Source organism: Peromyscus maniculatus, chromosome 10 (genome assembly GCF_049852395.1).
Source record: "Peromyscus maniculatus bairdii isolate BWxNUB_F1_BW_parent chromosome 10, HU_Pman_BW_mat_3.1, whole genome shotgun sequence".
Taxonomy (NCBI): Eukaryota; Metazoa; Chordata; class Mammalia; order Rodentia; family Cricetidae; genus Peromyscus; species Peromyscus maniculatus.
In genome coordinates this window covers 91,466,740-91,484,713 of record NC_134861.1, presented here as the reverse complement: position 1 = coordinate 91,484,713, position 17,974 = coordinate 91,466,740, and the positions used below count along the sequence as shown (strand labels likewise).

At 40.4% G+C, this 17,974-nt stretch overlaps 1 protein-coding gene across 2 annotated transcripts in view; it reads left to right on the top strand.

Annotated features, from left to right (window-relative positions):
• Prkg2 (protein kinase cGMP-dependent 2) overlaps positions 1 to 17,974 on the top strand; it is a 103,768-nt gene that overhangs the window by 47,430 nt on the left and 38,364 nt on the right. Inside the window, exons 7-12 of one of the 2 annotated variants that reach the window (XM_006975369.4) lie at positions 4,102 to 4,179; positions 6,160 to 6,254; positions 9,677 to 9,745; positions 12,969 to 13,067; positions 14,248 to 14,401; positions 16,177 to 16,313. In XM_006975369.4, the coding sequence (XP_006975431.1) occupies positions 4,102 to 4,179; positions 6,160 to 6,254; positions 9,677 to 9,745; positions 12,969 to 13,067; positions 14,248 to 14,401; positions 16,177 to 16,313 (632 nt within the window). The remainder of the gene's footprint in view (positions 1 to 4,101; positions 4,180 to 6,159; positions 6,255 to 9,676; positions 9,746 to 12,968; positions 13,068 to 14,247; positions 14,402 to 16,176; positions 16,314 to 17,974) is intronic. The other variant, XM_006975370.4, reaches the window with a different exon arrangement.

Here is a 17,974-nt window from a genome sequence, read left to right as displayed (position 1 = left end):
AATCCCAGTGCCACAGTTCTAAAATTCCACCAGTGGGATCCTTAAGCTCAATTCAGTTTGAGAAGCACTGGGAGTCGGGGGTGAAAAGGGACTGAAAACCTGTTTTGTAGAATGTGCCACGCTCTGCCCCTTCATTCCAGAGATTTCCATTTTAAATCTTGTTTTTCAAAATGCATGTTATATGTAGTTCAGGCAAGTGTGTGGGTATGTGTGCATGTGTGTGTGCATGTATAAAGGGACAGAGGACAATCGTGGGTGTCATCCCTCAGGCATCATCCCCCTTTTCTTTTGAACAGGGTCTCACGTCGGCCAGAACTTACTTGATTAGACTAGGCTGGCAGGCCAGTGAGCCCTAGGAATCCACTTGTCTTTTCCTCCCTAGTGCTGGAGTTACAAGCACATGCTCCCATAGCCAGCTTTCAAAAATATGGATGCTGGAGCTCAAACTCAGGGACTCCTGCCTGTAAGAAAGTCACTTTGCTGACTGCATTATCTCCCCAGCGCTATGAACAGGTTTTTAAACAATAAGTTGGGATTCATGGTCACAGAATGAGTTATACATGTGTGCTTATATGGATGTGTGTGCATGTATATGTGTTACATCTTCCAGTCATCAATACCTTTTTGCAATGAAAATTTGTAGCACAATTTCTAGATTTTGAGGAGGTCTGGGATTATCTTTTATTTTACTCTGGAGTTTCTTCCCTGTTCTTATGTTTTCTTATAGGAACTTAGTTTATTGCCTTTTGCTTCATCAGCACAAAAGGGGTGTCTCCTAACAGTGAGAAATAATGTCTTTAGGGGCTGCTGTCCATTTGCACTGTTTTCTTCTGATCTTTTCTTACTCTCTTCTGAAATTGATTTCCTTATTTTTATTTTTATTTTTCACATATGATGTATCTTTTCCAGACTTCTAGACATCTTCCTTTAAAAATTCCTTTTCGGGCCATGGGTAGTAGATCATTACTAGCTCATAAAACCAATTTAGTGAAATGGTTTTGCAAAATCAAAGTAGAAGTGTAGGCATGGTTTCAAAGTCTGTTTCGATCTTAATTAAGTATCTATGTGTGTGCACCGTTAGGGGTATACCAAGTACACATGTAAAATGAACCATCTCTCTGCAGGACAGAGCCCATGGCGTCTTGGTCTTCTAAGGGACCCCTTTGCGATGTAACCACAGGACAGTCCCCACACTGTTTGCACTTCTCTTTTTGGTTGCGGTGGCTGCCCTGGCCTGACTGCCTGCATTCCCCAGTTGGCAAATACTGGGCAGCCTAGCATCATAGCCAGTACTCGCCACTATATATTTTTGGTCTGACCTGTTTCCACAGCCTCTCCTCATCCATGAGTTACTGTCGACACACTGGGAGGTATTATTTGCCTTCCTTCCATGGTTTTGGGTGACAAGGAAGCATCCCTGGGATGGTTCCCCTGGGGGAGCTGCCCTTTAAGAAATCATAAGGCTCTTTTTCAATGTCTCCTTTCAAGCTTGTCCCCTTTGAACTTAGCTGGCCGGCAGGAATTAAAGCCACACCTCTGCACATATAACGGGTTTTGTAATAGTTGAAGAACAGTCTGATTGCCCTTCAGAAACTTCTTGTGACGTTTCTGCTCCATGTAGGTGATGGAGACAGCGATTGGAGTGGGGATAAGAGATGTGGAGAACAGATCCTCAGACATAGGTGATCTGATAGGACACTGCACCTTTACTGAGAGTCTGGTGTCTTAGGTACAGAGGGAAGACACCTTGGGTTGTAAGGTTGTGGTCATCCTTAAGGGTCACAGTTATTGCCACTGTGAAACAGAATTTCTCTATAGTGAAGACTTCTGAAAAATAGGAAATGAGAAAAAAAATGAAGAGCTGGGCTAAGGGAAGTGAGTGTAAAACCTCGTTGTTTGTGTAAAATGGAATTCGTCTCTTGTTCACAGAGCAGTCCAAAGGGCATGTTCTCAGTGAGGTCTACTCCGTCCTCCAGGAACAGAAATGGATAGCTAGTTGGCCATTTCCATTTAGCAGGTGGTTTTCAAGGTCCTTCTAGGCCGTACAGTTAAAGAGGCGCACATGAAACATCTTGTGGGCCTGGCTCAGAAGTGGGAATCACCGCCTTTGCCTGGTTCTTTACAACATAAACCAGCCATATGGCTTAAATTAATGGCAGAAGTATCACATCCTTGGGTAGCCACATATGCCTGTGGAAGACTCTGAGAGCCAGTTTGCAGTCTGTTCACAGGGATGAACAGTCACCAGGTGCCTGGCGTGTACCAAAAGTTGGACCACACGTTTCATGAACACTTCTGCTTCATCCTCAGACATTGATTGTTAGGTGCAGTTGATGTGCAGTCATACTTTGGTGAAGAGGAAATTGAGGTTCAGAGATGTGACAGTGAAACATATACCACTGTCCTTTCCCTTCATGCATCAATTATTAATGAACATGTACTATGTTTAAGGTGTGCCCAGCATTTCAGAAAACACTGTCTTATGGGGATATACAGAATTGTAACCCCAAATGCCCATGCCCCAACCCCTGTCTGGCTAGATGAGCTGAATGTATTTACAGAAGCCCTTGAAAGGAGCGAATTGTTCTACTTTGTATTGGAAGTGGAAGTCAGCATGACTCCATGCATAGGAATCCTACATGCCATGACTGATTCTAAGATGTCAGGGGTACCTGACTCCCCACTGACAGCCAAGAAGGAAGTGCCATCTCATCCCACAAATGAATCCAGTCAGCCATCACAATGCCTTGAGGTTTCAGAACGGAATACAGTTCCTGCTGATGCCTCATACTCAAACTCGAAGGACCTCAAGTAGAGAGCTCCTATCTGCTCCACTCTGTCCTTGAGCTTTCTGACTCCCAGAAGCAGGACGCTAATCAAAGGGCGCTGCTTAAAGCCGCTGGGTTTGTGCTTGTTTGTTTAAGCATCTGCAGAAGACTAATGACTTTCTCTAGCTTTGAAGGTCTTAGTTGATGTATTCATTTAAAAGAAATTCCATGTAGAGCTGGGCTTTGAATCTGGTTCCTTTCATTTCATGGTTCTTTCTAAGAGACATTGAAATGTCTTACTAAGTATATACATTGCTATAAAAAAATTAAAGTTGTATTCATTGATATGAGGAGTAATATTCAGTCCATAAATATTTATCCTATTGTACTTTGATCATTTTGCCTAAATGATCAGAAATATATTGAAAGGCAGACATTCTAAAGTAGTTTAGTTTAGACTTTATTTTCCAGTCTGAAAGAAACAAACGAGTGAAATTATGTTGTCAATTTTGCGGTTTTAAAGAATTAAACAAACCCATTTTGTTAGTATAAATAATTAAGAAATCCATTTTAGTTCTCTGACTTGAGACAACATCAAATTAAGGCAACGCGGGGTGATATCTGTCTGGAAGTCCTAAGGTACCTGCTTTCTCCTGTGCTCTAATGAGTGATACATTACTTTTCCCTGCTCAAGAATTCTCAAATCACACAGCTATGCAGGAAAGACAGAAAAATTAATACAAAAAAGTGATCATTTGCAGTTCCATGAGGATACATCAACACTAAACCCAGAATTTGCACATGTATGTTCTGATGTCTCTGGGACCATTTGTGTTGAGAGTTCTTTAGAAATAATGCCCCTGGCAGAGCGACCTGTTCTGTATGCAGACTCCTTCTAGGTTTGCTCCCCAAAGAGTTAGATGTGAAGGATGCTTTTCCTTATACTCATTAGGAGTATTTTCAAGTTATGATTCAATCATGCACTTGTTTCTGAACCTTTGACCCGCTCTTCAGACAGTTTCTAGATATTGCAGTTCAGCCAAAGGTGAGATCATACTGTATCCCTGGACATTGTCCTGCTCTCTCTTCTCATCATACCTCTGCCCTCCTTAACTGACATTGAATACTGAATAAGTGAAGTTTCTCAGTGAACAGACAAGAGCAAGCACACATCTTCTTTCTGATCAGTAATGCAACTCACTCTTGCCACAGCATTAATAGCAAGACAGCTTGCAGGCAATCCACACTCATTTAAAGACACAGAGTTCTTTCTATTCCTTCAGCCGTAGACCTCCACTTGATCTGATGTTCTGCTTATTTCTCATCCCTATAGGAATACTATGACAAAGGCGATTACATCATCAGAGAAGGAGAGGAAGGAAGCACCTTTTTCATTTTGGCAAAAGGAAAGGTAAATGCTAAGTAAAGCTTAAGTCATAAAGACTTCTGCTGTGATTCGTGTGCCATGGATGTAGCAGTGTTCTGCACTGCCATGGAAGAAGCCCTCTGACTGAAAGAGTGATGCGGTATCTCTGACAGGATCTCAGGTGTTCTCTATGAGGCTGCCTGGGTTTGGGGATGAGAGCACAGAACACTTTTGATGACCCACAGCAGACATAGTAGCTTGCCAGTAACTGTACACAGGTTCCTCTATTTTCTATGGAAGCCTCACTGTGTGTGATGTCTATAATGGCTGGTTTATTTCTAAAGGCCCTTTTTAGGAATGAGTATGTGATTGTCAATCAGCCAATCGTCTAAGAACAAGGCTGGAATAATGTCTTTATATGACAGATATGACCCACGGCTTAGGAGTATGAATTCAGCAAGTAAATCTATCCTTTGGAAGAATTTTTCTAATAAAGAAATTGCATTGTTATCGTTTTAAAATATTTACTCATTGTGACATTCATAAACATCAATCACAAACTCTAGCCATTGTGAAACAGTTATTAACATATTTAACTAGAATAAATCTAGCTCAAATAGGGAATATTGTATGTTTCAGTTTCTGGGCCTCACTCTCCTTGCCTGTGCTTTACTTTGAAATGGCCAGCCACCATTTTGCATTGTTTTAGAGGTCTATCAGATATAGCCTACCTATGGAGAGACTTCAAACTGATGTTTAAACTTATTCTTGATTAAGTTATCAACTCTGTTAGACTTTTGGAAGCAACAAAGGTCCCTATAGGACTCAGATTATCTGCTTTGAGGATCTCTCAAAAAGAATCACTGGATTTACATTTTAAAAACTGACCTTTGGAGGCAGATGTGGTGGTGCGCCCCTGTTCGGGAATATTACCTTAAGATGCGTTACTTTTGTTTGTGTTGTATTTGTTTAACTCTATGAAGCTGTGTTACTGTGCCTGTCTAAAACACCTGATGGTTTAATAAGGAACTGAACAGCCAATAGCAAGGCTGGAGAAAGGGTAGGCGGGGCTTGCAGGCAGAAAGAATTAATAGAAGGAGAAATCTGGGAGAAGAAGGAGGAAGAATGAGAGAGCAAGGAGAGGAGGACATCAGGGGCCAGCCAGCTAGCTACACAGCAATCCACGGAGTAAGAGACAAAGAAAGGTATGGACACAGGAATAGAGGAAGATAAAATCCCAGAGGCAAAAGATAAACAGGATAATTTAAGTAAAGCTGACTAGCAACAAGCCAAGCTAAGGCAAGACATTTATAAGTAATAATAAGCCTCTGTGTGTGATTTATTTGGGAGCTGGGTGGTGGATGCCCCAAAAGAGAAAAGAAAACAACCAACAACACATGTGTTTGATCCCAGCACTTAGGAGGCAGAGGCAGGCAGATCTCTGAGTTTGGGGCTAACCTGCTCTAAAGAGCAAGTTTCAGGACAACCAGGGACACACCAGAAAACCCTGTCTCAAAAAAAAAAATAAACAAAAACAAAATTTAATTTTTGAAAGGTGATTTGGATGGAGAATTCTCCTGGTACAAAGGGTTGTCTGACACCTGCCTTAACCAGAGCAGAGTGCAGCAGTGTAAGGACTGCAAAGATGTAAAGACTGCAACAGTGTGACCACTGTAACAGTATAAGGACTGTGGCCACTGTAACAGTATAAGGACTGTGACCACTGTAACAGTATAAGCACTGTGACCACTGTAACAGTATAAGGACTGTGACCACTGTAACAGTATAAGCACTGTGACCACTGTAACAGTATAAGGACTGTGACCACTGTAACAGTATAAGGACTGTGATCACTGTAACGGTATAAGCACTGTGATGGCATGAAGGCTGTAACAGTGATGCAGCCTCTGACCCATCCTCCTCTTTTCCCTCTTTCAGGTGGTTCTGCAGGGTTTATCTGATGGGTGTGTGCTCAGATCCCTCATTTACTCTGACATCTCTTTTGAATTGTTCCACTTTGTTTAGGTGAAAGTCACACAGAGCACGGAAGGCCACGACCAGCCACAGTTGATTAAAACCCTGCAGAAGGGGGAGTACTTTGGAGAAAAAGCTCTGATCAGGTGAGTCCGTGGATTTACACAGTGCTCAGAAAAAAGGCTTGGACTGTTTTCCATGTCAAAACACTAATTTTGCCCAGAAAATAATTGGAATGTTGCCATGGTTTGCAATATTATCCTACTAAAAATTTTTTTTTAATTCAAATGTGAAGAGAGCTGGCAGGACAGGTCAGTAGGCAGAGGCACTTGCCACCAAATCTAATGACAACTGACTCCCCCAGATTGTCCTCTGACCTCCATGTGTGTCATGCCATGCAAACACACACGTACAGGCACACATCAACACAGAATTGTAGCAGACATCTTAAAGCTCTTATTAATAAAATCAAACCTGAGGCCAGGTATTGGGGTGAATGCTGGAAGATCAGAGAAGCAGAACAAGCCACAGCTTCCTCACCTCACCAGTTCCTCAGCTGATCCTGTTTCCTGAGACTGGAAGCCTCTGAGTTCTCATCCAAATGGATCTCAGCTGAACTGTTGCTCAAAAGCCTCAAAGCTTAACCAGCCTAGTTCCTGGTTTTCACGTCTTATATACCTTTCTGCTTTCTGCCATCACTTCCTGGGATTAAAGGCGTGAGTCATCATGCCTGGCTGTTTCCAATGTGGCCTTGAACTCCATCCAGGTGGATCTCTGCCTCCAGAAGGCTAGGATTAAAGGTGTGAGTGCCACCATTTTCTGGCCTCTATATCTATTGCCTGTTCTGTTCTCTGACCCCAGATAAGTTTATTAGGGTACACAACATTTTGGGGGAACACAATAGCCACCACACAGAATAAATAAGTAACTATAATAAAATTTAAAAGTCACAGCTTTTCATACTCGGGTGACTTTACAGCCTCATGTCAAAAATAATCTCCTTTTAGAAAATTTTTGTGAACTCAATTTACAAGTTTTAGGATCAGCTCAATATAATGCATTTGAAATTTCTGTGACCTTTCTATCTTTTGAAGTATAAGTTTATTTACTATTGACCTAAATTATGAAAATGCATTTTTAAAAGCTAGTAAGTGGCTCAAGGAACTTCCACAAACAAACAAACAAACAAACAAACAAACAAACCCCATATCTTGGGAAATTCATTTCCCTAAATAGAAATAGTTTCATAAACTAGGCAATAGAGTTCAGAAAAAGACACATTTTTGGAGTTACATATGTTTTTAAGTGAATAATATGGAGTTATTTAGGAAATCACTTAGGTTTTATATTACCAGCAAACGGTTTTATTTCCAGTTTATGTTTGAAGAAAAGAGTTATTTCTGCTCTTTTATCATTTTCTTAACTTTCACCTATGAAGCTCCAGGTTTTCTGATTTGTATGGCAGGCTGCATAATTATAGTGCCAAGACAAAGCGCTCTGAAATTACCCAAAGACATATTTGATTATCTAAAATTCATACATCTTTTATTTTTCAAAGCAAGCCTAAGTACTAAAACATAATATATTGGGCTTTAGCTATTATGTCAGAAATTTTAAAGTAGAATTTAAAGACAAGCTGAGTTTTTTCTTTCTTATTACCCAGCTGGTAATGAACTCACTTTAATAATAAGGAAATTATCTTTTTTTTACACTATCATGATTACCTAAGACTTCTATGTATTTGTTCTTGATATTGTCAGGTTATTTTCTACCCATTTTCCAGCAAAACAAATAAACCTTGAAGATTCACAAGACCCTATAATGCAGGAGAGATATTAAGCAGCTCTTGAGAACCCATATGCTATCTGGTTTTGCAGGGCCTGAACAAATTTGTGCTGCCTGCTGCAGCTAGTCAAGTGTAGTTCTTTTCCTATAGGAAATATGAAAATTTATATTTAACATAGACAGCCAACTCCCCAAAGCTTCTGAAAGCACAAAGCTAAAATGAATAGGAAGGAAATATTAATACAAATGTTTCTCCTTTTTTTGCACATTTTTTATGATCCTGTTTTTTAGGGTTGCTGACTGTGGCTCAGTCTTGTTTCTATTTTATATGTTTTCAAAATGACATTAAATAGTCTCAGGGGTCCTTTCAGAATTTTATTTATAAAAATAAATCCTTGGCACTTAATATACAGTTACTTTGAATGCACACATGGGAAACTGTGGTGGTTATGGGGTGTGTAAGGAATGATCTTTGTGACAATGATAAAGTGGACATGTAAGGTGAAAACCTCAATTATTCCCTTGCTCTGAACTCGTAACCCAAGGTCATGCCCATGTCCATGTCTATGCTTGGTTCTCTCTTCCCCATTTCTGCCTCTGCTCATACCTCCACCTCTTCCTCTGCCTCCACCTCTGCCTCTGCCTCAGCCTCTGCTTTTAATTTCATGTATTAACTGATCCAAAGCTGTCTTGCCTCTGACTAAAAGATCCCAAGGCTCAGTTATTTTCACAGATACCCCTAGTAGGAATCCTACAAACTGAGGACAGACTGTAAACTGCATAAAGTGGTTTTTGGATGTCATCTAGAAAGAAAGGGGGCTTCTGGGGCCTACAAGAGATGGCTGCCTGAGTCTTTTCTGTCCTACCACTAAGAAGATGTGAAGGAATCTACACGATTGCTATTGTTGATGAAATTGTCCAGAGCTGTCCTGTGATGACTGCATTTCATTGGCACTCTTGGGTTACTCTATGCGAATCTCTGAGCACTGGATGCTATGTGGATGTGCCTTTATTTATTGTCTAATTCATGACGAGTAGAAAGAGAAAATTAACATGTAAGTCAAGGTCACTGAGGAAATGACCCATCACTCTTGACTTAGACAATTCCACTGCCTTCAGCTCATATAAATGACTCATTATATCTAAGACAGCCATGGTAAAAGTCTCCATTGCATTACACATAAGCAAGTTAGCAGTGCTAATTACATTATGGTTTTTCATCACCTATAACATAGATACTAATTTCAGAGATTTTTACTGAGGAAAAAAATATCCATTTTACATCCTACCTACATGGCCTGAAAGTGTTTCATTAGTCAGCTAATCTGTTGAAATGTCTCTCTACACATGTGCCTGGATTCCATTTAAACCGATTTACTATATGATACTAACTCGATCATTTCCCAGGACATTTTTCTGGTCAGTTGGTTTCTGTGTGCTGCCTCCTTGTTCATTAGTAATTCTTCTTTGATGGGGGAGAGTTATTGTATTCTGGCTGTGACAAAACACACACTGAGATTCCACATCACAGTTGGTGATTCTTCCATGCTCCCTGTACAATTGCCTTTCCTGAGTCCTTTGTGGACATAACCTTTATTGGGACACATTTCAAATCAGTTTGCAAAGGGTTGAATATAAAGTACAACAGTATTTGAAAACACTGCTGTCTTTGGATGGTTTAGCTGGTGGCTGTGAATTCACGTAAAATCATAGGCTCTCCCTCACAAAACAGACTTTTAGTTTCTAATAGTGGTAAAAGCTGACTTCTCTCCTTCATCTGCAGTGATGACGTCAGATCAGCCAATATAATTGCTGAAGAAAATGATGTCGCGTGCCTTGTGATAGACCGAGAGTGAGTATTCTGATGTTGGAGAACTCAGGCACCTGCTACTTCAAAGACTTGGCTTCTGTTACTCGATCCCTCTGTTTTCACATTCGCGTTCATCACCATTTGGAAATGCTGGTCAATGCTCAGCTGCAAATGCATCTATTAAAATTCATGAGCAGGAACTGGGCCTTCTGATCAGAATCCATCTCTGTGGTGGCAGATGCTGGCAGACTAAATATTTTGTGTGCAAAGTTGATACATAATTATCAGCAATGGACTGATTTAAATTCTGTGTCTTTCAGGGAAATCAGTTTGTTAGTGCTTTCATGGATTTATTTATGTGTCTGTGGGTATGCCATGAGTGTGAGTATCCAAGGAGACCAGAAGAGAGCTTCAGATCTCCGGAGCTGGAATTAGAGGGTGTTATGATCCACTTGATGTGGGTTCTGGGAACCAAATATGAGTCCTCTTCAAGAGCAGCAAGCTCTGCCAACTGTTGAGCCCTCTCCCCAGCCCAGAATCTTCCTGTGAAGTATAAAATAGTCATTTAGCTAGTTGTCATTCCAGAGAGGCACGGCCATCTGTAGTAATTTTTAATGATATGCATCAATATTGATATTCTTGGGTTACTTTTTAAAAATAAGACTCACTTTTTATCCCTCCCCTACTTCAAAGCCCATTTTAACCTGGCCCTTTGGACCCCTCATTAATCAGTTAAATAGTCGCTGGTGATGTCATCAATCTAAAGAATACAATTTACATAAACTGAAACTGAGTATTGACTATGTAAAGCCACGTCAAAGCGTAGGACGTGCTCCCGTGACATAGAAACCACATCAGTAAAATGGCAAGGTATACCAGTGGAATAGAGTCACTGGCTGAGTGATGACAGCATTTGCTGAGAATAGAACCCACAGATGTGTGTAGCTAGAGTTTTCTTGCCTTGCCCACAGTCAGGACAAATCTCTGTCACCTGCCAGTCCCACAGCCGCTCAGACCCAACCAAGTAAACACAGAGACTTATATTGCTTACAAACTGTATGGCCGTGGCAGGCTTCTTGCTAACTGTTCTTATAGCTTAAATTAATCCATTTCCACAAATCTATACCTTGCCACGTGGCTCGTGGCTTACCGGTGTCTTCACATGCTGCTTGTCATGGCGGTGGCTGGCAGTGACTCCTTCTACCTTCCTGTTCTTTCTTTTCTCCTCTCTGTTAGTCCCGCCTATACTTCCTGCCTAGCCACGGCCAATCAGGTTTTATTTATTGAGCAATCAGAGCAACACATTTGCCACACAGACCATCCCCCAGCACAGCCAAGTGCAGACCATCTCAGACACCTGCACTCAGGCCCATGGTCCTAATCATCCTCTATGCGGACCTGCTGGGTAAAGCCACGAGGAACCCAAGAACGGGTTCCCACAGGACATACAGAACATCCCACAGCAGATGTGAAACACTGGAAAGATTATTAGTACAACAACAGAAAAATACTTTTTATCACGAAAGTTTTCAAACATTGAAAAACACTGAATAACACTGTAAAATTCATAATGCAAGTTCATTAGTTACCGACACATTTCTAATCTACAACCCACTCCACAGATCCATGCCCTCTTTCTAGTGCTTTCAAGGAAATTTACAATATACAATTATTTTGTCTATAGATTTCTATACTGTCTCCAAAAGCCAAATACCATGCATAAACCACACAATCCTAATGTTAATATATCTAGAAAGCTAACTGTAATTCTAATACCCCTCTAAGCTGTTCTAATTATTTCCTACAGATAAGACACGTGAACCCCAAGTGGGTTAAAGGTCTTCTCCCAGCAATGCCCCGTATGACTGAACAGGGGCTGCTGTCCAGGTTCCCTGAGTCATTTCACCATTCTGCCAATCATGCCACAAGGCTCCCCCAGCACCTGCTCAGAAAGAGTGGCAGTCATGGTTCTGTGAGGTGGAAAGGGCTTTTTTATTTATTTTTAATTGATGAAATGAACCTTAAAGTGGGACTTTTCTAAGCAAAGAGAATGTGTAGAAGTCACTCTAGGAGAAGTAAACCTGCAAAGGCTGAGGAAATGCAAAGTGTGTTTAGATAGAAGCAGTCCATGGATGATGGCTGCTGGATAGAAAATAGTAGTTCAATATCATCCCACGAGGAAATTTGTTTTTTATGAGTTTCTTAAAAATATGTGCATGTGCTGAATAGCAGCTGTGGTATAATTGCTCCAGAAGCCAGGACAAAATATATGAGAGAAGAGAAGAGTGAATTTCATCTGTAATCACGTATATCAGATAATGTCACTCAGAATCCATGAAAAAAATTCAATAATTTTATGTACTTTAGAAATTATTTGTAGGCTTATAATTTTAAATGTTTAATTTACGTGCATATTGGGTTGAGAATATCCACCTGACACAATGAGAAATGAAACATTATATGAATTAGAGGTAAGAAAGATGAACTATCAGATACAAGTGGGTTGACCTACAACTTAGATTTCTGGGACTACTGGGGTTATGTATCTGTGAGTGGCATCTCATTTTACTCTGGAAATTATATCAGTTTTGTTGATAAATGAAATGATGACTCTAGTTATGACTTACAGAATAGATTAAGGTCCTACAGCAATAGCACCATTCATGACAGTCTGTATCATCATATTGATACAGTTTAATTGATTTAACACCTATCCTGCTAACTACTGTGAGCCTCAGGAACACAGAAGCATGTCATTTGTCCATTGTGACTACAGAGCCAGCGTCTGGCATAGTCCTTGGCATATGAAAAATGCTCACCAGAGGGTGGCCTGACAAAAGGGTATCGTAGTTACTCTAAAATAGAGGGACAGAAACTCTATAGATCCTTATTTCTTCTTCCCCATTACACAATGTTAAACAGACTCTTTTGATTATAGTGCAAGAAGAATATAGTTGAGTTACTTTCTTATTTTGAAATTATGAGGAAATGTGAAATAACCGTAAGGTGATAAAAAAAAAAAAAGGAGGTGGAGAGAGTCATGTCTCCGAGGCTTGCTGGCCAGCCATCCTAGTCCAATTGGCAGTCTCCAAGCCAGTGTGAGACCCTGTCCTAAGAGAAGGTGGTCGGACAGCTCCCGAGTGATAACCCTCCACACACATGCATATTCCCCCAGGTAAACTTGGAAACACAGAGAAATGGGAACAAAGAGTGTCGAATTGCATGAATACTTACACAACAGAGCGTTTTGTTTTATTTTATGTAGAACATTCAACCAAACTGTTGGGACCTTTGAGGAACTCCAAAAATACCTTGAGGGGTATGTGGCCAACCTGAACCGTGATGATGAGAAAAGACATGCGAAGTAAGTGACACAGGGTTTCTCTGCCAGCAGCGAGAGGTGCAGGTGGAGGTTGTGATCCCTGCAGAGTCACTCTCCATGTGCCCTCGCTAGAGCATTCTAGGGACACCATTTCAACTCCAAAATGGAGAGTTTTTAAGCCTCTCAGGAAGCCTATGAGTACTGAGTATGAATCTGAGGGAGAGATTTCCTGATAAGGGGAACACTGTAGAATGCTGACTTAGTTCAAAAGGACGTGGTTCCATGTGAAGAGCAGGATTATAGTTTGAAGTTTTTGAAAATTTCCAAGGACATGTTTGTGAGTAGGAGAGGGTTGAGTAGATCACTCCAAATCTAGTAATAGTGACTGATTTTTTTATCTATAGAGAAATTTTGTTAAATTACAATTACTTGATAAAACATTTAAATTTTATTTGTAATATTAACCCCAGGCCTTTAGACATCACAAGTGACAGCTGAAGCTTATGTTTATGAGACAGGCTTCTAGAGGTACACTCAACTTTTCTAGCAAGACTGAATTTTGAGTTAAAGTATTCAATCAGTACTTATTTTTTCTTCAAGATATGCATTTGCAATTTTTTTTGGTACCTACAGCCCCTTACAGTAATAGTTTATATATATATATATATCAGAAATATATATATATATATATATCAGAACAGTAGGTTTTAATTCAAAGACAAATAAACAGCACTGCTTAGAAGTAAAATGTATTTTCATGTTTCATACAGCAGTTATTCTGCATAAGGCATGAAAAGCTTGGTTGACAAACAGCAGAGATTCTTAGTGTCATTCTGCGAATGACAAAGGAAGTGGTGGTTTTGTTCTCTTCCACTGACTCCCTTCCTGGGTTACTTATTGACAGCTTTTTTGAGGTGTGTTTCAAATGCTACAAATCCCCCATTTTACTTCTCACTGAATGTGTTTGACTTTTGTCTAGTCCTTACGTGTGACGTGTCCTAGATTCTAATTACTCGTCTCCCAGATATGACCAGACACATCCCTGTCAAGGTTGAGATAGTCTTTTTTTTTTCTTTTTTCTTTCTTTTTTTTTTTTCACTGATAGGCAGTGTTCCAGGTAGAAATGAGCCCCGGGAGAATAGAATTTGTGAATGGCAGGTAGCAGCGTGGCTCAGGGTGTGCGTATGTGTGTGTGTGTGTGACATCTCACTTCTCTCCTCAGGCGCTCTATGTCTAACTGGAAGTTGTCCAAAGCCCTTTCTCTGGAGATGATTCAGCTGAAAGAGAAGGTGGCCAGATTCTCCTCAACCTCCCCATTCCAGAACCTTGAGATTATCGCAACACTGGGCGTTGGTGGGTTCGGAAGAGTGGAGCTTGTAAGGGGTTTACGTTTCAAGCATCTGAGCGAAGCGTTTTGACTTTTTTGTTGTTTTGTTTTGTTTTCCAGCTTGTGCTGGAAGAATATGAGTTATCGTTGCTATCTTAAAGTGTTCTGAATTGAAGGAAGTAAATGTTTCAGTTGATTTGTGCTTGCAAATAGTAATTAGATGTCCCGTCAGTTTTCCTACATCACATCCTGTGATGAATTTTCTTTTTGATAGTAATCATGTACCAAGTAAGCATTCTGAAAGATTATGAAATGTAAAAAATGTATTTCCTAGCAACAAATTACGTGCATAGAGATGTGTGCAATCATAACACATTATTTCTCTACACCAAAGGAAAGGAAAATGTGGCCCCAGAAATACCATAGATGGAATCCTCAATGTTATAGTCATTTTCCTTAAGCAACCTTACCTCTATGTCTGCTGTTGGCTCCCATTACCCTGTTTGGGGGTTTTGTAAAATTTTCCATCAGAGAAAAAGGGAAGGAGATGAGTGCAAAAGGCTGTGTGAAGAGCAGCCTTCTGCAGCCCTCAACAAGACAGCTGGGAGCTGTAGCCTGGTTTCCGTTATCTTCCACATCACCACCTGTCTGGGCTTAATAATCAGCTCCCAAGAAATAGCACAAGTCCTGCGTCAGATCAAGTGTTCCGAGGGAACTGTGGAATGGAAATCTGTGCTCATAATGGGTGCAGATGGCTCTGAGCCCGTGGCAATTCCCAAGCCCTTCTTTGCCCAGCCAATTTTTCACAATTCACTGTACAGTGACCTCCAGGAGCTATGTTAAGGCCTTTGTCTGCAGGAAGGCTGGGCATGAACATCCGTACAATGCTGCTACAATACTGTTTAAACTTATTCTAGACCTCATCTCTGAGAGTTGAAGGGAAAACACTTCCCTAACAGGGTAAAGAATATTTGCAAAGTGACTTATGCTGTATGCAGATATTCTTCTGAACTGGTATTTTCTGCCAAAAACACAGCTAAAGGGTTGAATTAACAATGCCAAGATCTGCTTTCTTAGACAGTAATTACTGGAAGCAGTGATTTCCCAACTTATTTAAATTCTATAGACATTACCAGTGGTAAATACAATCAAAATATGGGGTGAAGTCATTTCCATTTACTAAGCAGTATTGTCTGCTTATGCATTTTTATAACTATCAGAAAAAAAGTCTAGTTTTGATCTTGATTTTCTCTTAAGAAAGAGTTCTGATTTTTGCACACAGAGGAAGCCCTCTCTTAGTGTTCCATACTGATTTCTACCATGATGGGCATGCGTTTCTATGCTTCTCTCACCTCCTGTGCCTTTTGAGCTTTGGAAATGTGCCTAATACAATCAAGGAAATGAATTTCTACTTTTAATCAATTTAAACTTAAATGACCTCATGCGATTTTTAGGCTGCCCACAGATGTAGAAGTTGATATGAGTTTCTTTGAAAATTAGAGGTGAATATCAAGAAATAAGAGACCTGGGCATTTCTTATCAAACCTGTTCAAGTTACACAATCAAAACTGTAAAAATTTCTCCCAATGAAATTTAACGAGATTTTTTTTCTTATTTCAGTACAAAATTTTTAGAAAAAGGTTACATGAAGTATTTTGAAAATGATTGGAAGTGTGTAAAGCTATATAGAAATCAGTTCTAGAGGGATAAGTGGTTAAAAGCTTACATTCTCTTTAAGTGTAAAAGTTTAACTCTCATTAATTAAAGTTATATTGTACATTGTTGTGATACATTAATTATGAGGGTCTTTCATCTCTCACTTAGGTTAAAGTTAAAAACGAGAATGTTGCTTTTGCTATGAAGTGCATAAGGAAGAAGCACATTGTTGATACTAAGCAGCAAGAACACGTCTACTCAGAAAAGAGGATCCTGGAGGAGCTCTGTTCTCCCTTCATCGTTAAGTAAGTGAACGGTTGCCATTCGGGAAGCATTACTCAGAATTCTCCTATGAGATCCCGGGTAGGAGTTTCCAGTTGCTTTCATTCTAGGGAAACCTTGCTATCGTGTGTGTGTGTGTGTGTGTGTGTGTGTGTGTGTGTGTGTTTCCAATTGCTTTCATTCTAGGGAAACCTTGCTAGTGTGTGTGTGTGTGTGTGTGTGTGTGTGTGTGTGTGTGTGTGTGTGTATGGTGACTATTACAGACTAGGAGCTAATTATTTTATCCAATGCTAATGTAGAATTTGGGAAGAAAGAAACAAGAACCCACAAGCTGGAGTGATGTTAAACTTCTGCAGGGAGGGGCATTTGGGTACACACAGTTACCAAAGTACAAAGCTGCAAAGTGATCAGTAGTTACTCAGTTTTTCTCCATACTTGTTATCAGCTTTGAGGAAGTACTGTCAAGGCCACACCCTCTTCACTTGTGTATTCATAAGCTACTGACACAAGCCAGTTTAAATTTTCATTTACTTTTTAATGACCCCTAAATGTAGTTTTGGTGATTTCTGATGATGTGCAGCCATCAGAAAGACCAAATGCCTTGAGAGATTCTTCCTGCCTATCTATACTCCCAGGCTCACTTTTAGGCAGTGGTACTGGGTCCTGTGCTCATTGCATGAGTTGGCTGTTTGAAACCTGGGGCTTATGCAGGGATGCTTGGCTCAGTCTGGGAGGAGGGGACTGGACCTGCTTGAACTGAGTCTACCAGGTCGATCTCAGTCCTCGGGGGAGGCCTTGCCCTGGAGGAGGTGGGAATGGGGGGTGGGCTGGGGGTAGGGAAGGAGGGCAGGAGAGGGGAGAACAAGGGAATCCGTGGCTGATATGTAGAACTGAATGGTATTGTAAAGTAAAATAAAAGGAAAAAAATAATAAATTAAAAAAAACACACACCAAGACTGATCCCAGGCAATGCCGACATATTCATTCATTTATATTTATATTTTTCCAGAATTCCCTTTGAAAATGAATATTCACTAATGAACTGTGATGGGCAGCCTAAGGGTTATATTTATTTTTACAATACAAGCTCCTGCAAAGTGCCTGATGTGCAGATAGCAGTGATGATGTCTAGAATAATATGAGGGAAGACATTTACCATGCTGAAGCTTACCTGGAAGGGACTCAGAATTAGACAGGGATGGCAGTGAGATGATCGTGTTTACATCACTGTTATGAGGAATTGAATCAGAAACGTACATGTGTATTTTCCAGTAAATGCTTATCAACAGTAATATATAAATAATGTATAATCAACATATAATTTGATTAATTTATATGTAAAATGAGAAGCCATGGTTGCATAACTGATGGGAAAATAGATGTCCCATGTGGCATCTAACCTGGGCTACATCTCTGGAGCCAGCCTATGCTCTCAAACACTTTTATTTTTTGACTGATCTGGAACTAACTTTGTGGTCCAGGATAACCCTGAACTCACGGAAATCTTCCTGCTTCTGAGAGCTAGGATTACAAATGTGTGCCGCTATGCCCAACTTCTAGAGGGACCACTTACTGGAGTGTCCATGTCTGTGCATGCTCTGGCTCTGACTGCTTCCATCTGGGTGTGGTGATAATAAGAAAGGGGACTGTGACTTCTTTCCCCCCCCTCTCCCTTCTCCACTCT